Raw genomic sequence first — 26496 nt, 5'->3', positions numbered from 1 at the left:
TTCTCAATAGACACAGAAAAAGCTTTTGACAAAATTCAACACCTATTTATGATAAAAGCTCTCCAGAAAGTAGGCATAGAGAGAACCTACCTCAACATAATAAAGGCCATATATGACAAACACACAGCCAACATCATTCTCAATGGTAAAAAAACTGAAACCATCTCCTCTAAGATCAGGAACAAGACAAGGTCGCCCACTCTCACCAATACTATTCAACATAGTTTTGGAAGTTTTAGCCATGGCAATAAGAGAAGAAAAAGAAATAAATGGAATCCAAATCGGAAAAGAAGTAAAACTGTAACTGCTTGCAGATAACATGATAGTATACAAGAGAATCCTAAAGATGTTACCAGAAAACTACTAGAGCCAATCAATGAATTTGGTAAAGTAACAGGATACAAAATTAATGCACAGAAATCTCTTGCACTGTACACTGTACACTAACGATGAAAAATCTGAAAGAGAAATTAAGGAAACACTCCCATTTACCATTGCAACAAAAAGAATAAAATATCTAGGAATAAACCTACCTAAGGAGACAAAAGACCTGTATGCAGAAAACTATAAGACACTGATGAAAGAAATTAAAGATGATACAAACAGATGGAGAGATATACCATGTTCTTGGATTGGAAGAATCAACATTGTGGAAATGACTATACTACCCAAAACAATCAACAGATTCAATGCAATCCCTATCAAACTACCAATGGCATTTTTCACAGAACTAGAACAAAAATTTCATAATTTGAATGGAAACACAAAAGACCCCGAATAGCCAAAGCAATCTTGAGAAGGAAAAATGGAGCTAGAGGAATCAGGCTCCCTGACTTCAGACTATACTACAAAGCTACAGTAATCAAGACATCATGGTACTGGCACAGAAACAGAAATATAGATCAATGGAAAAGGATAGAAAGCCCAGAGATAAACCCACGCACCTATGGTCACCTTATCTTTGGTAAAGGAGGCAAGAATATACAATGGAGAAAAGACAGCCTCTTCAGTAAGTGGTACTGAGAAAACTGGACAGCTACATGTAAAAGAATGAAATTAGAACACTTCCTAACACCATACACAAAAATAAACTCAGAATGGATTAAAGACCTAAATGTAAGACCAGACACTATAAAACCCTTAGAGGAAAACATAGGCAGAACACTCTATGACATAAATCAGAGCAAGATCCTTTTTGACCCACTTCCTAGAGAAATGGAAATAAAAACAAAAATAAACTAATGGAACTTCAAAGCTTTTGCACAGCAAAGGAAACCATAAACAATATGAAAAGGCAACCCTCAGAATAGGAGAAAATATTTGCAAATGAAGCAACTGACAAAGGATTAATCTCCAAAATTTATAAGCAGGTCATGCAGCTCAATAACAAAAAAACAAACAAACCAATCCAAAAATGGGCAGAAGACCTAAATAGACATTTCTCCAAAGAAGATATACAGACTGCCAACAAACACATGAAAGAATGCTCAACATCATTAATCATTAGAGAAATGCAAATCAAAACCACAGTGAGGTATCACCTCACACCGGTCAGAATGGCCATCATCAAAAAATCTACAAACAGTAAATGCTGGAGAGGGTGTGGAGAAAAGGGAACCCTCTTGCACTGTTGGTGGGAATGTAAATTGATACAGCCACTATGGAGAACAGTATGGAGGGTCCTTAAAAAACTAAAAATAGAACTACCATATGACCCAGCAATCCCACTACTGGGCATATACCCTGAGAAAACCATAATTCAAAAAGAGACATGCACCACAATATTCACTGCAGCTCTATTTACAATAGCCAGGACATGGAAGCAACCTAAGTGTCAATCAACAGATGAATGGATAAAGAAGATGTGGCACATATATACAATGGAATATTACTCAGCCATAAAAAGAAACGAAATGGAGTTATGTGTACTGAGGTGGATGGACCTAGAGTCTGTCATATAGAGTGAAGTAAGTCAGAAAGAGACAAACAAATACCATATGCTAACACATATATATGGAATCTAAAAAAAAATAAAAAGGTTCTGTTGAACCTAGGGGCAGGACAGGAATAAAGATGCAGACATAGAGAATGGACTTGAGGACACAGGGAGAGGGACTGGTAAGCTGGGACTAAGTGAGAGAGTAGCATTGACATATATACACTACCAAAGGTAAAATAGATAGCTAAGTGGGAAGCAGCTGCATAGCACAGGGAAGTCAGTTCGGTGCTTTGTGACCACCTAGAGGGGTAGGATAGGGAGGGTGGGAGGGAGACGCAAGAGGGAGCAGAGATGGGGATATATGTATACATATAGCTGATTCACTTTGTTATACAGCAGAAACTAACACAACACTGGAAACCAATTATACTCCAATAAAGATGTTAAAAAAAATGAAAAAAAAAAAAGAACGAACTATGCTACATGTGCTTTGAGTATGCAGAGATTCACTCCAAAAATAGCCTCTCAGAGTTTGTGTAGCTGACCTCAGGCCCAACTAACCTATAAGAATGCAAGAGGCTTCCCTGGTGGTGCAGTGGTTGAGGGTCCGCCTGCCGATGCAGGGGACGCGGGTTCGTGCCCCGGTCCGGGAGGATCCCACATGCCGCGTCGCGGCTGGGCCCGTGAGCCACGGCCGCTGAGCCTGCGCGTCCGGAGCCTGTGCTCCGCAACGGGAGAGGCCACAACAGTGAGAGGCCCGCGTACGGCAAAAAAAAAAAAAAAAAGAAATGCAAGAACATTTATTTTAGCTAGTTAGATATTTGCCTAGTAAAATCTTTTAGGATAATTAGAAAATTATACTACTGTTTTTAGAAAAAAGCATCACTATAATTAACATAACATGGAATTGGTACGTGCAGAAACTAAAAAAAAAGTAAAAGAAAAAAAGAACACTGGAACTTCAAAGGAACAAATACATAAGAAATTTATAAAGAACCTTTAGGAAATTATATGTATATATGGAAAACTTTAAATAAGATATTTGGTGGAAAAAAAAGATCTGGGGGTGAAACTCAGGAATTTATACTCTGCAAAAGCATGGGGTTCTAAAACATAGCCCTGTTTAAGAACCACTATATCAGAAGACATGAAAGCATTAATGAGCCTTAATGAAATAAAATTCTCTGGAGTGGGAGGGACTTGGTATTATCCAGTGCTGTGTATCTCCTGGCAGTTGAGATGTCTGTGCTTCTAATGTTCACTGCCAGAAGTTCGGTCCCAAATTGGGTGTTTTTAAAATGCATTAGTGGAAACCAAATTGAAGTGGGTATCTGTGCCTTCCAATGCCCAACTAAATCTAATTGCACTAATTGAAACTTCTTTTCTCGAGGCTGTGTTCTGAGGCTTCTCTAATATTTTGTAATAGACGTCTGAACTTCCCTTCAAGTTCAGTTAAATTTCTTTCCCTGAAGTCACCACCAAACTAGTTGGGGAGAAAAAAGAATGGGATAACAAATGGATTACTGGAAACGACCAGAAATGAAAGATCTAAAACACATTTGTGGAAGGAAACCAGAGATGTGTGTCATAATCCAGGCTCAAAAGCTGAGTCCCATTCTAGTCAAATGACAAACATTTAAGCAAAAGCTTGCTGATACCCGCTGTGGGCAGGATACCACGGCAGGTGCTGTGGGGATTAGAAAGCGAGTCAGGAACAGCTACTGTCCCCAAATGACCAAGTGTCTGATGAAAGCTAAAGACAATACCCCGCATAATACCCCAGCGCCGTGGTCTGCTCAGAGGAGCCGGGTGTGGGCAGGGCACAAGCAGGAAACGGCACAGGAAGGTAAAGTGGGTCACGTGAGAGCTGACGTCAGGTGAGCCCTTGTGCTGCCCCAAATCCCGTGACACTCCCCAAGCCCATTCACTCCCCCGCGTTCCAGGATGCCTCTTTCATACCTTCTCTCTCCTCAACTCCAAGGCCTTCTCCCCAGCCTCAATTTCTGCCCCCATCTTGATTCTTATTTTGCAAAGAAAAAGAGAAAGACCAGAAGAGAGCATCCACATGCTCCCGCCACGGGTCCGCAGGCCCTTGCCCAGCCCGTCCCCGGGCTCCGCCTCCTCCTTTCTGACAGCCTTTCCCGCTCAACAAATGGCACCCCCTCCCCTTCGCTCCTTGTGTGCTCCATCCAGAAGCCGGGAGCCACCCCCAGTCTTCTTGCTCTAACAGTTCTCCTCTGCCCAGCAACCCCCAGGCAAGTGCTGTGGGTTGCATCCTCAGATTATATCCACCGTCTGTGCACTGCTTGTCACCTCCACTGACACCTCCAGGGTCCCAGCCACCACCATCTCTTCCTCACGGATCATCATCATGATGGCTTCCCTGCTTCTTCTCTCCTCCTCCTACAGCTGGTCTTCAACACAGTTGCCACACCCCAATGCAACGTAGTTTCCCTGTGCCGAACTCTCCTGGCTCATCAGAGTAGAGGCTACGTCCGCGCAGTGGCTGACGAGGGCCTGCAATCTGGTCCCCGGGTTGCCTCCCTCACCCCCTCCCCTTCGCTCACGCTGCTTTCACACCCCTGATCTCTCTCTGTTCAGGGAACAGCCCCGGCATGTCCTGCCCCAGGGACTTTGCACTTACTCTTTCCTGCAACTAGATGCTTCTCCCCAGACACCTGCAGAGCTCAGCCCTCAGCCCCCTGACGACCCTGCTTAATCATCTCTTCAGGGAGGGCTTCCCTGACAACCTACTTACATGTACAAACCTCACATTCCTACCCTCTCTCTCTCGGCCTTATTTATTCCACAGCACTGATGGCCAACGCACCCGGAGCTAATATACTGTTGTAGAACCTGAATTCCTTGACCAAGGATGGCCCTCCAGAGACCATGTTCTTGTCTGGCCACCAGTACCCCTTCCCTGCCCACTCACACTCCGGACGCACCAGGAAGAGGGGTCCATGTGCTCCCAGTGAGATGAGCACGTGACCATCAGGCCTTTCCCCATCTTGGGGGACGAGACCAGGTAGGTTACCCAAGCCTGACCCAGATGGTCGTGGACTGTGTGCATGCAATGTGCCGTGCCCTTCTGAGCGTGTGTGTCCCTGTGAGCACCACTGTGGGTTCACACAGCGAACTGCTCACAGCTCCAGAATCGAACCCAAAGGCCTGGAATACTCTCATATGGGTTAATTTACACCTACAATGTGGATGACTCCCATTTAAAAGTAACACCTTGTGCAGGACACAACCCTGCATATCATAATCTATCAGATTAGTGATTTTACTTGTTTGTATATTAAATGTGTTATTGTAGGAGTCACCCCCACCACCGACTGAAATATAAGCTCCAGGAGAGTTGGGAAATTCGTTTCACTAAGTCCCCAGCAGCCAGAACAGTGCTATGCACATAGCAGGTGGTCATAAAATACTTGCAGAATCCGGGATTAGGTAGGTGCAGCACCTCTCCACCCCAAAGGCTGCCTCCTGCATACCCCTGCCACTCTCTTCACTGGGTGTTTTTCTGGTAGGCCGGGCCCAGAAAGTTAATGCCCCAGAGGTAGCCCTCCATGCACATCAGGTGACTGAAGTTATCCGTTCCGTTGGGATAACGCTGAGCAAGTTCTCTGCTGCCTCCCAGAGTTGCTCAGAGGGCTGCAGCTCCAGGGCTGCCTGCTAACGCACCTTCATAAGGGTTCCCTTCAGTCTCGGACTCACTCCCTTACTGATGTTTCCTGGTGTCACCTCCCAAATGAACTACTTGCACTCAATTCCTTTCTCAGAGTCCCTTTATGGAGAACCAAATAACGCAGCAGGCAACCGACTGCTACTGAAGGTTTTTGAGCAATCTAGCAACATACAATCTAAAAACTCTTCTTGGTCTCCATCAGGTGGTGCCATTGCAAAGGACAGACTGGAGTAGAGAATGATGGGAGGTGAGAAGCCCAAATACGACACACCTGGGCTTCCCTGGTGGCGCAGTGGTTGAGAGTCCGCCTGCCGATGCAGGGGACGCGGGTTCGTGCCCCGGTCCAGGAAGATGCCACATGCCGCGGAGCGGCTCGGCCCATGAGCCATACACGCTGAGCCTGCGCGTCCGGAGCCTGTGCTCCGCAACGGGAGAGGCCACAGCAGTGAGAGGCCCGCGTACTGCAAAAAAAAAAAAAAAAAAAAAAACCCAAATACGACACACCTGCAAGGCACCACCATGGTCCCATGAGGATGACTTGAACTTGGACATAGCCATGTGCACAGGAAGTAGAAAAGGGATATGGAGCATAACATCTTCACTGAAGTTAAACCAAAAGAGAAGTTACTTGCCTTTTATATCTCCAGCTATTGGATCTTCTGGACTTGGAGTAGAAATAGGAAAAACGGGAATTCCTAGAAAAAATAGTTTATCAAAAAATACAGAGAAGGATGATTAAGGAGACAGTAAAGTAAAACATTAAATTGCATTACCTAGGAAAACGCCCTCTCTGACTTAGTGAAAGCAGCATGTGGAAACTAACTGAAAGAAAGGAAATGTTGCTACACTTAAAATGCATCTAGTAATAAAACCAGGATGGTCAGACATTCTGATTTGTATATTAATGAACAGAAATGGATATTTCATGCTCACAATAGCTAAGTCCCAGTCTAGCAGGGCTGAGCTGGACTTCTTTAGTATCTTTATTGTTTTTTCATGTAACATCGAGACTAGCTTTTTAAAAATGTTTTCTTTCAAGTCTTTTTCCCTAAAACTTTGCTTATGAAAACGCAATTTCTGCTCAGCCTCTATCCAATCATTATAGATTCTAAACTGATTGAGCCCTGATTCAGTGTCACTATGTTTGGGCTTAAAAACTGGTTCCTTTAACTTTAAGATGATCATGTAATTCATCCTCCAAACTGGGACACTTGACAGTGGAAGTGGGTGCTCGTTTAACAATGACCCTGGGACAGCAGGTGGGAGCCAGGACACGCGCACATCCTGTCCACAGAGCCCCACAACTCAACATGCTTTTCCAGGGATGGCAGAGTTGTGAGGTGGGAATGGGCAAGAACTAACGCAGCAATGGGGTAGCCTCTTCCTGAGACCGTGTTTCTCCGTCCTGACCCCAAAGTCCAGTTTTTACACTAACTGCAGAACAAATAGGGCCACGGCTCTTGGAACAGTCTGCACAGCTGACTTCACACGCTCCCCTGCTCCACGTTCTACGCTGTTTCTAACAGACACGTATATATCTCTCCAAGATGCTGAGATGTTCTCGTAGATCACGGCAGTGGGATAAGGTGAGGGCTCTACTGTACAGTGGGAGAGAACAGACATATCCCCCCGGCCACCGGAACTACAACACACACTACGTGTGCGCACGCGAACATCTGGAAGCCCACGACATTTACCCTAGGTTTACGAAGGAAAACCCCACACGTGGATTACTATTACGTTGAAACTGCCACTATCTGACCCTTTGACCTGCTGAGATGGTAATGTCTATGGTACAGCCTAACACTTTGGAGATAAATAACACTATAAAACATACTTATAAAAATGTACTGTTCCCAACTTTGGGGAACATTTTCACACAAATAGAACCTTCCTGGCCCTATTTCTGTCCCTCTACCACCCCTCTGCCCCATGCCTGCCATGCACTCAGGGGTCGATGCACAAAGCCCAGGTCAGCGCCGAGAAGCCGGGCCTCTCCTTCCGCAGCTGGGACTTACTGGAGCAAATCGGGAAATGGTGGTAGCCAGCTGCACACTCCTCACAGTGGTCCCCGCGGAAGTTGGGCCTGCAGGTGCAGCGGCCCAAGCCCTGCTGACAGTCCTCGGCGTGGTCGGGGTGACAGCTGCAGGCTAAGAGAAATCCCAAGGAGTCCGTCCTTCACTGCACCTCTTAGGGCAAATATGTCCTAACCCTTCTCAGGCCATGTTTACTTCTTCATCATTGGTTTCCGGGGATTCTTGGAAGGGCACAGCCTGTTTTCCACTTCACACCTGGTTGACGGTTTGCATTGACTGAACCCCGTGGACCCTCAGAGACAGGCTTTAAGGAGCGTCACACTGAGAAGTTCTCAAGGATGTGGTTTATTCCGTTGAGCACCGCCCAGTGCACCGTGTAGGGGGCAACCCTGCACAAGCCACCACCGGAGGGGCTGGGTGGGCACATGCTGGGGCTCCTGGCAGGGCGGTTGGGCACAGCCTCTCCCGGCTATGAGCCAACTGTGAATGTCCACAGAGTGGTCGTCATTACACAGCTGTGATGTGGACACAAGTGTGGGATATGCCTAGACATTGATATATGATCTGTGCACAGCACAGCAAGATCGTGCCCGTAATCCAAATGTTCGAATCAAGTGATACAGCTTACTGAAGGCAGTTTTTGCAACCAGTCCGACTATTGGGTTTGCATTCCAGGGGGACACACTTGGGTGTAAAACACTCGGGAACCCCCTCACTTGGGAGCTCCCCTTGACCTGGCAAAAGTCCTCACCTTGGACAGCAAAAACTGTCATAGCTCAGCTGAGTCCCTGTCCTGTGAGGAACTGGGAGGCTGGAGAAGTCGTGAGCGCCAAGCAACCCCCTGGCCTGGCTTCTCCTGGTGTCCTTTGCTTAATTTGTTTAGGATTTATGTGTCCTGTGGGTTCTTTATGCTAAGCCTCTAATATCTCCATGAGACCACTTCAGTGATGAAGAAAGAAACGAGAAAAGTGATGGAAAACAGGCTCCTAGGAAGGCATGAGTTTATTCACGATGTCCTGTTTTCCTTTGCCAAAGCTTATTCTTCGTGGGCACAAGATAACTCATGGGCATACTTCATAGGAGGATGTGGAAAAGCGAGGGAAAACAAGGACACACTTTTAATAACTAAGATGCCCTACAGAGGAACAAATCAGAGTTTACACATTCTTTGGATTTTGATGCTCTCAAACATTAATGATATGATGAATGAATTTGGGGGGGGAAGGTGGGCACAGAAGCCAATTTCAGGACTGGAACTGTTTTCTAACTGCAATAGCGAGAGAACATAAAAGAACCAAATAAAATGCACATGCAGAACAAAGTCTATAATCTGATCTACAACTGATAATTCCACAGAAAAAAAAAAAAACAGTGGCATTTTTCTGTATAATGGAAGTGGTACGTTACAGCAGTGCTAGACAGATATGAACTATACCCTGGACCTACCAGTTAGTAGTTCTCTCACCTGGGCCAAAATATTTAACTGCTCAGACCATTTGATTTCTCGATATCTAAAAATGAGACTAATAACACATTATCTTAAGTTTGTTATGATAATTAGATAAGACATTTGTGAAATTATTTAGGCCATGCCTTGTATATAGCAAGTGCTCAGTAAATCATAACTATTTTGAATATTATGACTATTATTACATCCTTGTGAAATCATTACTATGTTGCCTTGAGTCTAATTCTGATGAAATTTAAAATTACTGGAGATCATAGAAACATGTCAAAACAACAGAAAACATTTGTTGCAGGCCTAGTATGCGCCAAGCCCAATGCTCAGTATTTTCCTAGGTGGTTTTGACTGCATTTCATTTACTCTTAGAGACTAGATTATCATTTCCATTTATATATATGAAATCTGATTCTTGGAGAGACTATGTAACTGCCTGAAGTCACACAGCTAGTAAGGAGTAGAACCAATAATATGGAGAGAGAAAACTAAGGGAATTACTAGCCAATCAGAATTTAGCCCGATGACCTCCCTGAAGTTAAGACACACCAAGTTGGAATGAAACTTACGGATGCAGCCGTCGGGGGCATGGACCGGAACGCCGTAAGGGCGGTAATAGCCCTTAGCACACTTTTCACAGTTTACACCAGCTGTGTTATGCTAAAAAGAAACAAAAGAAACTTAGGGGGGAGAGTGCTATTCAACCAGAGAAATAATTCTGTTGTACACAAATGTAAAGTAAAAGTCATCAAAAACAAAAAGCACTGAACTTGACCTTGAATCTCCAAGATTTACCACAGGACACTGGCTTGAACTTGGCTCTGGAATTCTTTTTCCCATTGGAAGAGGAAATGAGGGTAAGTTCGATGAACTGGACAACCCAAGTTTTCCTCTCTACCACTTAATGAAGCACCTGACATTTGAGTGAGCAAAAATTCCAGAGGACCACTCTTCTCAGCTTCCTTCAGTAGCGATGAATGGATCATAAATCACCCTTAGGTTTAACCCAAGGGATAAAGGGTTATGTGTGTATTTTTATCTTCTCCAATTTCGGAAAAAACTGCATGTACAGATCCCTTTCTCTCGTCATTCCAAAATTTTATCTGTGCTTTAGTCTGAAACCATTTCCCAAACATTTCTGCTACGGGAATAGAAAATGTAGGCATGTGGTTCATACACAGAGCTCATTTGAAAGTACAATACAAGGCAGCCTTTCATATTTCACGGCTAATCCTTGTAATTGCCAGAAAAGATCAAATTACCCGACACGCATCATCAGTTTCCAAGAACTATATACCATGGGTCTAGCTCAATTCCACCTCTCTCTCTCTCTCTCTAATTTGGAAACAATTAGAAGGACAGTGTTCTTTCGCTAATGAAAGGAAAGGCAATAGGAAGTTAAAAAGAACAAATATAACACACTGACTTAAAAGGAGTCTGCATAGAAACACAGAGAGGAGAACAAAGACCCTTTCTGTATCCTCTACCCTTTTAGATGATTTTATTAATTACAGGCTTTTATTTATTACCACTCCTTGTCCTGCGGGCTAAAATCTGAATTCACGTTAACAGTGAGGTCTAAAACCATACTGGCCACTTCTCTGACCTAAGGTTTACACGCATAAACATCTTGGACAAACAGCAAACAGCTGTAGTCCACCCTCTCTTCCATCAAATGCCAACGAACCTCTCAACTCTGTTGTTTGCCACTGTGGCTTATAATACACAGAGGACATCAGGTTAACCTTGGCTCCCAATTTTTTTCCCACTGGAGTGGGAAATGAGAAAAAGTTCTCTCAAGTGGGTACCCTGGGTTCTCCCCTTTACCACAAGGTTTGTCTAATGAAGCACCTGCCACAAAGAAGTTATATTTTTAAAACACAAAGAACAGCAACAAATCACCCTAAGAATACCTGTAGCTTGCCTTCAGGTTTTGGGTGGTTCTCTAGGACCCGCACCACCTGAGGGCAAGATACACCACTTATCCATGGACACCAAGGTCATGGTTGGACCAATACCAGAAGGAGACTCAAGGACAGTAGTGGCTCCAGGTTTCAACGTTGGAGGTACCTAGGAAGCACTCTTGCCGGGAGGAGTGGGCGTCTGAATTTGCATATGTACGACACAACACGAGATGAGAAAGCCTCCGTTGCCCAAGCTAAAGAGTGGGGTGGGCACCGATGGGATCTGTGCAGGAGGTAGCCCACCCCCACCTACTCCTTTTCCCTTGGCACCATCTAGAGAGGCTTTCTAAGGAACGCCCACCTAGAAACCTCAGGCCCTGCTCTGATCATTCTCAGGTCCTAATTCCTCCAAGCAAAACTTTTCCTACATGCTTTTCAATCTTCAGTTAAACTCCATCTCTCTCTGACTCTCTCTCTTTCCCTCAATTCCTTGACCACACCTACAACACTGGTGCTGACTTCTACTTCCGTGAACCTCAAGTAAAACGAGACTAGGGGCTAGTCCACTCGTTGGCCACACTCTCCTGGGAAGACCCCATCCGATATTCCAACTGAAGGTCAAAGTGATCTGGCCTCTGTGACCTCTCTGACGCATCTAGCCCTGCTCACTCCCCTCCAGCCACGCAGGCCCCTTGTTCCCTCTCAAGGCCCTTTGCCCTGCTGTCCCCTCCACGTGGAAAGCTGTCCCCCAGACAGATGCCTGGTCCATTCTCTCACTTCTTTCAGGTCTTTACTCAAATGCCATATCCCAGAGAACGGACCACCCTATTTAAAACGTCACATACCCCCAAACCAACACTTAAAATAGTAAATCCAAGAAACAAAAGCGAAATCAATACCACGTGAGAAAACAGCCACCTCTGACAACCACGTGCCCTGAAGGATAACGATCTGGCTCTTACATGCTGGCTGCTTGGCAGGCCCAGCCTGCCTGTGATGTTCCCACTTCCTGTCACCTGCCCAGACTGATGGCAGAGATTTCATCATTCTCCCATTACCAGCACTGCACAGAAAAGGCAGGAAACAGTCATGTTAGCTGGTGCTATGGAATAAATGTTTGTATTCCCCCCAAGTTCATTTGTGGAAGCCTAATCCCCAATGTATTTGGAGATGGGGCCTGGGGAGGTAATCAGATCATGAGGATGGAGCCCTCATGATGGGATTAGTGCCCTTATAAGAAGAGACAGCGAGAGCTTCCTTCCTTTCTCTCTCTCTTCTCCATGTGAGAATACAAGACAATGGCCATCAGCCAGCCAGAAAGAGGGCTCTCACCAGACACTGGATGTGCTGGCACCTTGATCTTGAACTTCACAGCCTCCAGAACTACGAGAAATAACTGTTTATTGTGTAAGCTACCCAGTCTATGGTATATTTGTTATAACGGCCAGAAGTGACTAAGGCAGCTGGGTTTCTGATAGGCAGACCTTGCTGTACGGTATGCGTGTTCTACCAGCAAACTCAAATTTCATCTTGACGCATCACCATGTAGCTCACCAAACCATCTGCCCTGCTGTAGCTGCACCCGTTCTCCTCCCTTCCTGTGCAAGACTCCCCATGTCCCTCTGTATATGGCAGAAGATAGGGTTACATTTTCTTCCCAAATGAAGAGCCAATTATTCAACATCATTTATGTCCTATCCATCTTTCTCTTTCATCAGAAATGCCAATTTTACCACAAACCAAATTTTAATATCTGCATGAATTTGTTTCTAAATTCTCTATTAGGTTCTATTGAACTATCTATCCCTCCATTTATACAGATTCACGGTATATTTTGATATCTCGCAAGACAAATTTCTCCCGTCATTGTTCATCTTTTCTAAGCTACTTGTCTATTCTCATAGACATATTCTTTTATCGATAAGAATTTTAGAAACAGTCTGTCTATCTTCATTAAAAATCTGATTGAAATTGCACTGAATTTATAGATTGGTTTCGAAAAAATGGTATATTTATAATACTGAGTCTGGAAACATATTATGCCTTTCCATATAGGTCTTCTTTTATAAACTTCAATAATGTTTTATAGGTTTAAATGTAGCTCCACAGGGGCTTCCCTGGTGGCGCAGTGGTTGAGAGTCCGCCTGCCGATGCAGGGGACGCGGGTTCGTGCCCCGGTCAGGGAGGATCCCACATGCCGCGGAGCGGCTGGGCCCGTGAGCCATGGCCGCTGGGCCTGCGCGTCCGGAGCCTGTGCTCCGCAATGGGAGAGGCCACAGCAGTGAGAGGCCCGTGTACCGCAAAAAAAAAAAAAAAAAAAAATGTAGCTCCACAGTTAATTTCTTCTATCTGTTGCCTCTTGGAGTACCTCCAAATTGTTCCAATAATCACAGCTGTGTTCTCCTGCATGTATCTGTTTCTGCTTTCTATCTTTCAGGAATCTTTTAAACTGCTGGTCTGTTGATAACACTCTTTCTTATTTTGCATGCTATTGTGGATTCTGGAAGGAGAGAGTATTTTGCTTGTTTGGTATCTTTCCTGTCATTTTGTAGGATTTGTTGCAGAAGGGAACGTAGCCATATGTGCTCCGTCTGTTTCTTGATTCCATCTCTTAGCTTTATGTGGTGTGTGTATGTGAGTGTGAAAGAGAGAGAAAAACAAACAGTTTGGAAATAGTGAGACGAACACATTAGGGACACAAATAGTTCAAGACTTAGATTAGAAGTCGTGTCTCCATGGAAGAAGCTAAAGACTCTGTTTTAGTTAATGGAGATAAAGTATCTTCCAGCATCATCTACAATAACATGGGTAATCTTCAACCTTCATTAAGAGCAACAATATTTTATCAAACAGAAAGGAATCGAGGAGTCAATCCAAAAATGTTGTGCTCCTTGCCTTCCTTCATTGCTCTTTCCCCCAATATTTTATGACCAAAAAGTTCAAATTTCACAATAAACACCTATACCCCGTCTACTAGAGTGTATCATTAACATTTTACTACACTTGTTTTTTCACATAATTATCCATCTACTCATTCTTCTATCCATCCATTAATCCATCTTATTTATGCATTTCAAAATAAATTGCAGATATCAGTTACCATCCTCTATATACTTTAGCTATTTATATTAACTGTTATTATAATAACTCCAGTTAATTATATGCATAGCTAAAGGTATGCATATAATTAACTGGAGTTTAATGTTTGTTCATAGTTTTTTTTCTTTTGGTATAAAATTTATACACAAGGGCAAAACTCTTGTACATTCACTGAGTTATAACAAATGCATATACCTGTGAAACCCAGATGTCTATCTAGATACAGAACAATGTTACCACCCCTGAAAGTGTCCCCATGCCTCTTCCCAGTCAATCCTCACCACCAGCTCTGACAGTCAACCACAGTTCTGATTTTTTCCACTATTTTTTTTTTTTTTTTTTTGGCGGTATGCGGGCCTCTCACTGTTGCGGCCTCTCACGGGCCCAGCCGCTCCGCGGCATGTGGCAGCTTCCCGGACTGGGGCACGAACCTGTGTCCCCTGCATCGGCAGGTGGGCTCTCAACCACTGCGCCACCAGGGAAGCCCTCCACTATTGATTAGTTTTGCCTGTTCCAAAATTTCATCTAAATGGTCTTCATACTATCGGTATTCTTTCTGGGAAGGCTTTTTTCACTTAACACGATGCTGTTAAGATTCTTGCACGTTGTTGCACCATCAACAGTTTGTTGCTTCCTACTGCCCGTTGGTATTCCACTGTGTAAATATGCCACAGTGTGTTCCTCCATTCGACTTCTGAAGGGCACCAGGGCTATTTCCAGTTTGGGGCTATTGTGCATAGAGCTGCTATAAACTTTTTGTAAACACACATTTCCATTTCTCATGGATAAACGCCTAAGCATGGAATTTGTGAGTCATGGTGTAGGTGTATGTTTAACTATATTTTAAAAACTGCCACATATTTTCCCAAGGTGATTGCACCACTTTTCACTCACACCAACAATGAATGCATGATAGGTATGGTTGCTCCACATCTTCACCAAAATTGAGGGTAAGTCAGTGTAACTCTAATTTACATTTCTCTGATGACTCATGATGTTAAGCCCTTTGTTGTATGCTTATCGGCCATTCATACATCCACTTTTGTGAAGTGGCTATTCAAGTCGTTTTCAGTTGTATTGGGTTATTTGTCTTTTCATTATTGAGCTGCGGGAGTTCTTTATATTGTGTATCCTGGATGCCAACCATTTGTCAGATTTATGTTTTCTGAATATTTTCTCCCTATTCATGGCTTGCCTATTCATTTTCTTCAGTGTCGTTTGTGAGCAGAAGTGTTTAATTTTGATGAAGTCTAATTTGTCAGTTTTTCATGGTTATTGCTTTCTATGAGCTAAGAAAACTTTGTCCATCCTCGAATCACAAAGATATCTGCCTATATTTTTCTCAAAAGCTTTAACTTTACTTTAGGTCTGATCCATATCAATTTAGTTTCTGTGTATGATTTGAGGTCGGGGTCCGAGTGAATTTTCTTCCCATATAAATCCAGTTACGCCAGAACCATTTGTTGAAAGGACTTTTCTCTCCCCATCCCCTGTCACTGGATTGCTTTGGTACTTTTATCAAAAATAAAATGTCCAGGGGTTTCCCTGGTGGCGCAGTCGTTAATAATCCTCCTGCCAATGCAGGGGACATGGGTTCAAGCCCTGGTCCGGGAGGATACCACATGCCGTGGAGCAACTAATCCTGTGCGCCACAACTACTGAGCCTGCGCTCTAGAGCCCACGAGCCACAACTACTGAAGCCCGCGCACCTAGAGCCCGTGCTCTGCAACAAGAGAAGTCATCGCAAAGAGAAGCCCGTGCACCGCAACGAAGAGTAGCCCCTGCTCGCTACAACTAGAGAAAGCCTGCAGGCAGCAACGAAGACCCAACGCAGCCAAAAATAAATAAAATAAAATAAATTAATAAAATAAAATAAAATGTCCACGTGTGAGTCTGTTTCTGTGCTCCCTGTTCTGCTACACTGATCTATTCTTCTAGTCTTATGTCAACAGCACCATGTTTTCATTACTGTAGCTTTATAGTTAATCTTGAAGTAAGATAAGTCCTCCAATTTTATTCTGTTTCTTCAAGATGGCTTTGGATATTCTAGGTCGTTTACATAACCATATAAATTTTAGAATCCACTTGTCAACTTCTTTAAAAAAAAAGAACCTGCATTAACTCTGTAGAGCAATTTGGGGAGAACTGGTATCTTAATAATACTGAATCTTCCAATCCACAAATATATTACATTTATTTATTTAGTCTTCCTAGATTTATTTATTTATTTTATTTATTTATTTAGTCTTCCTAGATTTCTCTCAGAAAAGTTTTTTTAGCTTTAATATAGAGGTCTTGCATGTCTTTTGCTAAATTTATTCCTATGTTCTTTGTTACTATTTTTAATTGAATTTTAATTTCATTTTCCTATTGTTTGCTACTAGTATATATAGCTGGTTTTTCTATATTATCATTGTATCCTGCAATGTTACTAAATTCAATTAGTTCTAGTAATTATTTTGTACATTCCTTAGGCTTTTTTACATAAAGAATCATGTCATCTACAAATAGAAACAGTTCTACTTCTTCCTTTCCAATCTTAACACCTTTTGTTTCTTTTTCTTGTCTTATGCAGAGGTTAGGACCTCCAGGGCACTGTTTCACAAAAGTGGTGAAAGCAAGCATCCTTCCTTGTTCCCAATCTTTAGAAGGAAAGAGTTCAATATTTCATCACCTATATGATGTTAGTTGTAGGGTTTTCATAAATACCCTTCATCAGATTGCAGACAGTCCAGTGCTTCTGTAACCTTAACGTGCACGCAAATCACCTGAAGGTCTTGTAATGCATAGCTTTAAGGAAATCCTGGGATCTTTCACTTATCCGTGAAACCCTGTGATTGGTAACAAACCTATGACTTATATTTACTTGTATTTTAATTAACTGTGGTGACACATGATACAAAATGTGTGGAGTGGCAGACAGGTGGAGAATGGTGGGTCTCTCTAAGGGTGTGTAGCCCTGGTCCCACATAAACGGGCATCTCACGTAACGAGTGCCTGCTTACTGGCAACGCTAACAAAACATCACTCTAAAAGCACACAAGACAGAATGGCAATATAGACCAAACTCGTGAACATTTTACACAAGTTTTAATGAATATCTCAAGGCAGATGTACATATACCCTCCCCTGCCATACACTCCTCTTACCTAAATTCCAGTGAACCCAATCGTCCTTATAGGAGGGATGAAAAATCCATTTTTCTTATTTAGTGTCAACAGCAGACATCATTAATTTATCATGATATACTTCCTCTAGATTCAGAATCCATTTGAAAATAGGATTTAGAGTCAGCACTGAAGTTGATGCCTCTTTGCCCTCCTATATTAGAGCCTTTCTAATATAAGATGGGTAGCAGTCAGGATGACAGCCAGGAATTCTCCCCTCCATTTAGGCAAAGACCCAAAAGAAGAATCTAATCAATGGAGTTTGGACAAACATGCCTCAGTCCATTTTCCCTAAATTACATCCAGCTAACCAAGCCTTCTGTGTACAGAAGTGGAGAAAGGGTGTCAGAAAATCCTTAGAATTGCATATCACTTTCTTGACATCTTTTTAGAGCAGGGCTTACTGAGTGTTCATTTCCTACTGTGACACGTTCACTTTGACTTAAACAGTGCCTCACCTGACAGTCAATGCAGACCCCTCCACCTGCATAGATGCCTTGGCTATTCAAGCTTGCCTGCTGCCTCTCAACTTCTGGATCATAGTAACAGTCGATGGCGTGGCCATGGCAGTTGCATGCTGAAAAAAGAGCATTCTAAGTTAGTACTCCACCGTGACTACGAGACCCTTAGTAAATTCCCCCAGAGAGTATTGTTGCTACACTGAGCTACAAGAAAGTCTATTCTGGAACACCAGGGATACCCCCAGTGGAAAATTGGGGGGATTTTTACACAAAGACCCGCCTATCATCACATGCAATTTATACCTTCTTTCATCTGATGTTAAGTGAGAAAGGTTTCTCTTTTTTAAAAAATAAGATATATAATTACAAATTAAGATAAACCAAAATGCCAATTAAGCTTCATGCACAAAGAGAATATTACTACTCCTGCTATTGTCAAGAATAACTGAGGGACTTCCCTGGTGGTCCAGTGGTAAAGAAGCCGCCTTACAATGCAGGGGACGCAGGTTCAATCCCTGGTCAGAGAACTAAGATCCCACATGCCGCAGAGCAACTAAAGCCCGAGTGCCACAACTACTGAGCTCGTGCACCTCAACTACTGCCTGCACTGCCACCAACTACAGAGCCCACGCGCTCTGGAACCCACACGCCACAACTAGAGAAGAGAAAAACCACACTCCACAGCTAGAGAGTAGCCCGCGCACCACAACAAAGAGCCTACGCACTGCAACGAGAAAGGATCCTGCGTGCCTCAATAAAGATCCCCCGTGCCACAACTAAGACTCAAGGCAGCCTATTAATTAATTAATTAATTAATTAATTAATTAATAAGAATAACTGAGTTCTTGGTACACTGTGAAAAGCATTTTACATGCATTATCTCATTTAATCTGCACAATAACTTTCTAAGGGTGGTGCTATTATGCCTATAGCCCAGATAGGGAGGCTGAGGCTTAGAGAGGTTGAGGGACGTGCACACAGTCACGGACTTCACGAGTAAGAGAGGCAGAATCCTGACTTGTCTTTCTGTGACTCCAACACCTGTTCCCAGTCAACACTCTAAGCCTTTCATCCCAGCACTATCTATAATAGTGATCAACTGGAAATCATCCTAACATCTAATTATAGGGAAATGGCCAAGCAAACAACAGTATATTTGCTTGCCTGTCAGTTCTGTGAAGTCAAGAACTGCTCGTGTTTTGTCTGTAATAGAGCATCGTCCCCAGCACACAGTAAGTACTCAAACACTTTTTAGATACACTCGAATCCAGAGAAGGACAATACTGTTGAATACGTGCTATCAAAAAAGATGTCCAAGAGTTTTTCATGATATGGGAAAATATTTTAAAATATCAAGTGAAAAAGCTCAGGGTATACAATTGTATAAATAATATACCGTTGAGCATGTAAAGTATGCATGAAAAAAAACACCAAAATACCTAACAAAATATTAACAGTGGTTCTCTTTGGGTAGTAAAAGTATTAATGATTTTACTTTTTTAAAAAAAAATTTCCAAGTTATCTACAAGTAATGTATGATGCTTCTAAAATTAGAAAATACGATTTAAACCCCATTTAGGATTTTCATCATTGCCGAGATGAAAAAAGATCTAACAAGTAAAACACTCATTCTCTCTTAGGCAGAATATATATTCACTACATTCCACCTAGATCCAATTTTCCGAGTCTTTCTAGGAACTTACGTGTGTTAATCAAGTTCTCGGATAAATCTGTTAGGGTTAGATTTTCAAGCTACCCTGTTTTTAACGGGCTGAGCCCTTTCGTATTTTCATTTCCTCGGTGCGGCCGTGATTGTTTCAAAACTTCTCAGCATTTACATTTACTACGTCAGTTATTTCTGAAGAAGTCTATTTATTCTGAATTGCAGTAACTCAAGTGGAATTTGGAAAGCATCTAACAAATATCTTAACAGGTCTGATTTCCATAGGCTGTTTATAATTTTTAACCATTGTGGCAAGTGTAAAAAGGTTAAAAACTTATGAAAGGCTATTATTTAAAATTTGTCATATGTGTTGGAGTAAAGCGTTGTCATTCACTGAGCGGTTCCGTTAGTCTGGAAAACGAACCACACGATGAATGTTGGAATTCATGTGATGACACTTATTCAGTCAAAGTATCCTAAACCAGCACCTGAAAGTATTGGAAGAAATAACCCCTGATTATTACTTTCCCCTCTTTGGGGCCCTATTATCCAGGGGTGAGGAATCAGGAATTCACTGCAAAGGAACCTGTTAACTATGACTCTAAAGTGAGAATGGCCATCCGGGTAACAACCTGGACCTAGAGATCACCTGAGCGTTCACCTTGGGCAACACCTTCCAACAATGTTAGCAACTCTCAAAGCGTGCTCAGAATTCCCCACTGGAAATGCATTTTAAGTAATTTTGCTGGTCACAGAGACCATCAGTCTTATCTCTTAAAGTTACAAGAACTATTTGGCCAGAAAGTATAAAGTATAGATTCTTCCTTACACATCTAGCTCAACAAACCTGTATCCAAACGCCTTTTGGTCATTTCAAAAAAGCAAATCCGTCTTCAAATGCTAAGAATATTCAGAAAAAATAGGCCACAGTCTCCAAAGCCAATAACTAAAAGTTACAAAAATGTTTCCAGCAATTGGAATAAATATATGGCCTTCTAAGAAGATGGGTTTAAAAGAAAATCTTCAGTTGGATGTCATGGGCTTGTTTGTTTAAATAACAGTTTTCTTACTTTATATTGTGCCCATAATTAAAAGCAGCCTCTCCTCTTTCTTCCTTCCTTCTCTGGTCCCCTCCATCCTGCATCCCCCTCAGTCCTATTCCCTCAATACTTCCAGCTCTCTGTGTAGACGTCAATCTCACCACCTTCTCTGAATCTCGGTCCTCAGAATAATTAGGATTCCAATCCAGTATCACATCCTAAGAAATGATAAGGGTTTACAATTTAATAGTGGCTGCAACACATTTTAGATGGCTAAAAAGAAAGGCCAACTGTCAAAGCCCAATCCTTGCATATAGTGAATGCTTGATATATATTAACGAGCGTTATTGTTGTTATTTTTGTTCTCATATTTGTATCTGAATTTAGAGTGGGGCACTGTTACCTCCAGTCTGTGAGTTATTTGCTGCATAAGACAGTTCTGAGTCCCTAAGACTGACATGATCTCGTACTCTTCATGAGCATGGGGGAAAACACTGCATCAGTCCTCAGAGATGGGGGGATGGGGATCATGGGTGCGGCCTCGCTTCCTAGCACCGCTCCCCCAGCACTCACCTTCACACTCATTGCTCTGCTCCCGCGTGGCAGGCCGCCAGTGCCTCTGATTGTACCCTGCACAACAGCGATCACATGTCTCCCCACAGGTGTGGTGCTGGCATTCACACCGAAACCTGAGCATGTAGCAAAGCACATCTCAGTTACTGAAAAGTTGTTTGTTTGTTTGTTTAACTTTAGTATAAGATCAGTTGCTCCTGTGTGAAAAACTGAGTCATCATGGTCACCCGTGGTACCACTGAGTGATTATGAGAACAGAGCACTTTGCATACGTTCTTTCAAGTCCCCCGATCCCGCTTACTATCTCCATTTTACAGGTGGTGACACTAAGATCCGGAGATACTTAAACACTTGCCAAGGGTCAGGAGATGATAAACCGAGGGCCAGATTTCTAACTTAAGTTTGTCTGACTCCAAAGTCCCAGCTCTTTCTTCCCTATTATGTTATATAACGATAAATCAACACAGGAGGAAGCAAGTGCTGAGTGTACTGAGGTGTGCTGAATATCAACATCGTGACAAAAATCTAGAGTATCCTGTGAGATGGGTCAGGTGTTTTACTTTCCACCCGGGGTCTAGTGCAGAGATTCACCAAATCCAAGAGACAGTTGCTAACCAGATCTCAGAGGACCCTGCTCCAAGGGTCCATGCCAGCTCCAACAAACAGCTCCATCACAGGAGCCAAAGCTCAGATTACTCAACAAGGCGATGGAGTAAAGACAAAACTCGACATTCAAAGAACTAGACACCTGCCTTAGAACGTTTCTGAGCTAAAATGAAATCGTTGCAGCCATGGTGTTGGATGAGAACTCCAAGCTCTGAGCTTCCATTCGTCTGTGCTTGAAAGAGGATTCAAAACAGAGTCTAAGAAGACCCTTGACTGTGCCCATGGGGATCCCCTCAACTCTTCTGAGGGGAGGTGGGATGGTTATGCTCCTATGGGAAGGCGTCATCCCTCTCCCAACTCAGCTCCCCGTTAAAGCAAATGGACATAGATTTAACTGGCAGCACAGAACAGCTGGAGTCCAAACGGGCTTTTGTCGGAGATGCAATTTCAGCTCATTGCCAATGACGTGTTTATTTGCAAGCTGAACTGAAAGGATATTTAGGGAAAATTGCTTGAAGAACATATAGTCCTACTACTCTTTTTTTTTTTTTTTTTTTTTGGAGGAGGGGTTTACTCTTTTTTTTTGGAGGAGGGGTTTATCGTGGAGTCCAACTACTCTCATAGGGTGATTCACATTGAGCATTGAAAAAGAAAACAGAGCTGGGAACTTGTCTGAATCATATTGTCATTCCCAGATAATGGCTTTTTCTGACTCTCAGCCCAGGTTGATGGTTGATGTAGAAAACTTGTCCTTGCATCAGTTGTAAGGATGTTATTGAAGATGTTGTTGACTGGAGAATCCTCTTCCCGATGGCCACTTCGTCCACCTCCAGGTAGATTTCTCATCTGGCCCTAGCATCAACACTCATCTTCTCCTACACAACTGATTGCTTTTTAGATTATGATCATAGTGAAATATGAAACTGAGCAGATCTCCCTTTTTGAGTTGACTGCCAGGAAGCTCAGAATTAAATCTGTGATCCACCCATGTTTCCATACATCACAGTCAGCATGGTACCCATGCTTGATTAAATCCTCCTCTGCCTCATCAAGAGGTTCTGCTTGGTTTCTGATTGTCCAGCCGTGGCTCCCTCCATTGTCACTGAATCCCCTTCAATATAAGATTATTTCCTATTCATGCAGGCCTCCATGAGTCATTTGTGCAGGTCACAACAGGCAGGGGGAGGCAAGGCAGTTGTGCTGATATAGCCCAGTGGCAAACTGAGCCTTTCACGGAGGGATGGGGAGACAGCGTCTCCACTCACACACACTGCGAGCAGTAAACTGCTCAGTGCAGAGCCCCCCAGGTCTGCCAAGGGCACGGGGCTCAGCAGCTCTTCCAAGTGGGAAGCTCAACCCCTCTCCGATGACTTCTCCTCCTCTCCCAGGTGGCATCACTTCATCTCAGGCTCAGGGACCAAGAGTGACCTCTTTTCTCCCCTCTCGTTCCAACTCAGGTCTTCCCTGACCCGGCTTCTAGTGCCTTAGGGCCTACCCTTCAGGAGTCTACATGGCAGCGATGGTTTAATCATTAATAAGCTCCTTGCTGATTAAGGGCTAGTCAGTTGATGGATTCACACTGCTATCTCAGAGAGCACCGCCGGATCCCTGAAGGAGGGCTGACAGGCTTAGGGATTGTTTCTAGACAGGGAGAAGGGCGCCACAAACTTACCACGCAAGTTGGTAGCTGGCATCTCTGCCTGACCATGAAGCTAGGCCTTATGATGTACAAACCTGAATTTGACTAACAGTAAAATGTACCCCTGGTAAATGCTGCTCGTGTGGAATTGGAGACTTTAAATAAAACATTGAGAGACAATCATTACTATATCCAGCGTCTGGTAATTTCCAGCCCTTCAAAGTATCCTTCCTAAGGTGATAACACGAGTGTATACAATTGCATAACACAATATTTGAGATCCATGCATCTTACTGTATGCGAAATATACCTCAATTAAAAGCAAAACAGTGTTACACCCATGTTCATAGCAGAATTATTCACAATAGCTAAAGGATGGCAGTAACCTAAGTGTCCATCAACAGATGAACGGGTAAGCAAAACGCGGTGTATATATAATGAAATATTATTCAGCCTTAAAAAGGAAGGAAATTCTGACATGTGCTATAGTGAGGACAGTATATGCTAAGTGAAATAAGCCAGTCACAAAAAGACAAATATTGTGAGATTCCACTTGTACAAGGCACTTAGAGTAGCCAAATTCATAGGGTAGAATGGTGTTGCCAGGGGTTGCTGGGAGGAGGGAATGCAGAGCTGCTGTTTAATGTGTACAGAGTTTCAGTTCTGCGCAATGAAAAGAGTGCTTGGCTGCACAACAATGTGAGTGAACTGAACGCCAGTGAACTTAAACCACCCCCACTTAAGAATGGTTAAGACGGTAAACTTTATATTACGTGCACTTCACCACAATTTTAAAGATGAAAAAGGATCTGAAAACATTTACCCCTGATCTCACTAGACCAGGGATGACAAACAAATATTATTTCTCTTGCCAACTCTACTCAATTATTTGTGGCTGCCTGGGGCACTGTCTGGAGCAGGGGTCGGGGAAGGGGGTCTGGGTGGCTTTGTACCTGATCATGCATAGAGTGCTGTGATTGATTAACTATGTCTGCTATGGGCTGGTTGCAGGTGAGAGGGAAGTGTAGGGGTGGAGGAGGGGAGACATACACATCACCTACTTGTTGGCATTGCAACATTCTTGTTGCCGGCAGGAACTTAGAAGTATTTAACAGGATGCAAACATCTACTGAAACAATTAGATTTATGCATAGAAAGCTGAAAAATCTGTACAATGTACTCACAGTTTTTCAGGATTGTTTGCACCGCACACTTCAGCGTGGCCATTGCAAACACACCGCCCACCGATGCTGATATCCTTTATGCTATAATAATACTGTAGAACAGAAAAGAGAACGTGTCAGTTTTACTAAACCCCAACGTAAACTTTCCTTTCCTAACCTTTAACATCCATCTGTATTGACCCCGCTTCCTTCCATCTTGTACTCCTGAGCCCCCTCAACACAAAACGGAGCCACGTTTGGGTGTAACTTTTCTTACAAAGCAAATACGTTCCCCAATCAAATTGAATAGCCCACTGCTGAATCTGTCCATTTTTAAAAATCAAATGCTTTAAATGCACGGAGGGAAATGACCTCGGACAAGAATCATAGCCTACAGCCTTTGGGAAAGGGGTTAAGTGCTTCCTAGTTTCTCTTTTTTTTAAATGTAAATCTGAGTTCCATAAATTGGACATATCTATCTACCAAAAAACATCATTTTTATAACAAAAATTTTGTAACTACTGTGTTTAGGGCTTCAGGAAAGGAGAGAATATTCACAAAGATGGATCCGATACAGCGCTGATACCGCTAGCGGTTGCGGAAGCCTTGCTAGGTCAGGGTTAATGAAGCCAAAGGCAGAGGTTCAAGCTCCAAAAGGCCAGACAGTTTCAGACCCAGCTGAGGCTCGGTCCCTAGACCAGGCCAGCGATATGCACAGGCCATCTCGTGGACCAGGCATGTCCCCAGCACGGTGGAGGCCTCTCTACTTGGGACCGTAGGTGGCCCCATCCGCCGGCTCCCTTACTTCTCAGACTTGGCAGGAGGCACAGGACTCAGTAAGGAATTCAGAGGGTGTGAAATCATCTTTCTCATTGAGGTCAGGCCACCAATGAGAATATCGGTCAGTGAGGAAGTCTGTGAATTCACAGGGACAAGAGGGGTTTTGTATCTTTTTGTTGTTGCTGAGATTAGTCATCCTAAACCTCCCCACAGTCACTCAGGGCTGGGGTTCTGTTCTGATCTCCTCCCTAAAAGCTGTTAAGTGTCTTAGCTTCCCGGCAACGTCTTACTTAGTCTAAAGGCATCAACAATCCCTCGTTAATATGGATAAAATTCAGTATTGGAGGGCTTCCGTGACAAGTTCACACTCAGAAGCTTTCATGCTGATCACCACAGAAATTTCTCTCTACACGTGGGTTAGGGCAGCAGCGGCAAAAGAGAAGCCTTCCATCAGCCTTCACCCCAGCACACATGATACGTGTGATAGGACACCTGGTATTCTGGCTCGTCCACTTGAAGAAGCAACCTAGACCGCTGGGGAGGGAGTGTCAAGAGTATATATGTGATGCACTCCGCAAAAAATTACTTAACAGAGAAGACTACGTTCACCTAAGTGAAAAGAAATCTACATACATACGAGTACCAATCTTGCAACCCTAAAAAGACAAAAAAAAAGTGGTGAGGCACATTTGTGGCGAGGCTCCAAAACACCTGGAGGAATGGAAACGCAGTCTGGCTACAGTTGATCAGAAAGCCCGGCTCGCCCTTGTAAATTGCGTTCTTGGATCCAGTTGTAGTTCCCACATACAACAGCTCAGAGGGAGCTAAGGGGGCTTAAAAAGTCAGAAAACAGGGCTTCCCTGGTGGCGCAGTGGTTGGGCGTCTGCCTGTTGATGCAGGAGACATGGGTTCGTGCCCCGGTCTGGGAAGATCACACATGATGCGTAGCGGCTGGGCCCGTGAGCCATGGCCGCTGGGCCTGCGCATCTGGAGCCTGTGCCCCGCAACGGGAGAGGCCACAACAGTGAGAGGCCCGCGTACCGCAAAAAAAAAAAAAAGTCAGAAAACAGGCCACCTACACTCCAGATGACTGGCCTTTTTGGAAAATGCTCAAAACTGTAGCAAAACCTAACTTCTCTCTCCCTTCCTTTCCCAGCTCCCTGACTTACTTCCCTAAGAAGCCAAACTCTGTAAGGTAAGCTGGCATCTTCCATTCACCCTCCCAGGTCCACTCTCCACCCCTCTCCACCCTGCCCTTTGCCCTGGGGCTAAACTT

At 43.5% G+C, this 26496-nt stretch overlaps 1 protein-coding gene across 1 annotated transcript in view; it reads right to left on the bottom strand.

The window, feature by feature from the left end:
- Nucleotides 1-26496, bottom strand: part of LAMA3 (laminin subunit alpha 3) — a 241905-nt gene that overhangs the window by 157833 nt on the left and 57576 nt on the right. Inside the window, exons 6-11 of the mRNA XM_060028799.1 lie at nucleotides 24462-24553; nucleotides 21033-21148; nucleotides 17754-17872; nucleotides 9695-9785; nucleotides 7649-7780; nucleotides 6263-6325 (exon numbers count right to left, since the gene is read on the bottom strand). Of these exons, the coding sequence (XP_059884782.1) occupies nucleotides 6263-6325; nucleotides 7649-7780; nucleotides 9695-9785; nucleotides 17754-17872; nucleotides 21033-21148; nucleotides 24462-24553 (613 nt within the window). The remainder of the gene's footprint in view (nucleotides 1-6262; nucleotides 6326-7648; nucleotides 7781-9694; nucleotides 9786-17753; nucleotides 17873-21032; nucleotides 21149-24461; nucleotides 24554-26496) is intronic.

The sequence above is a fragment of the Delphinus delphis genome, chromosome 13, assembly GCF_949987515.2.
Source record: "Delphinus delphis chromosome 13, mDelDel1.2, whole genome shotgun sequence".
NCBI lineage: Eukaryota > Metazoa > Chordata > Mammalia > Artiodactyla > Delphinidae > Delphinus > Delphinus delphis.
Note: the sequence above shows the minus strand (reverse complement) of the source record. Positions and strands in the feature narration are given on the sequence as shown.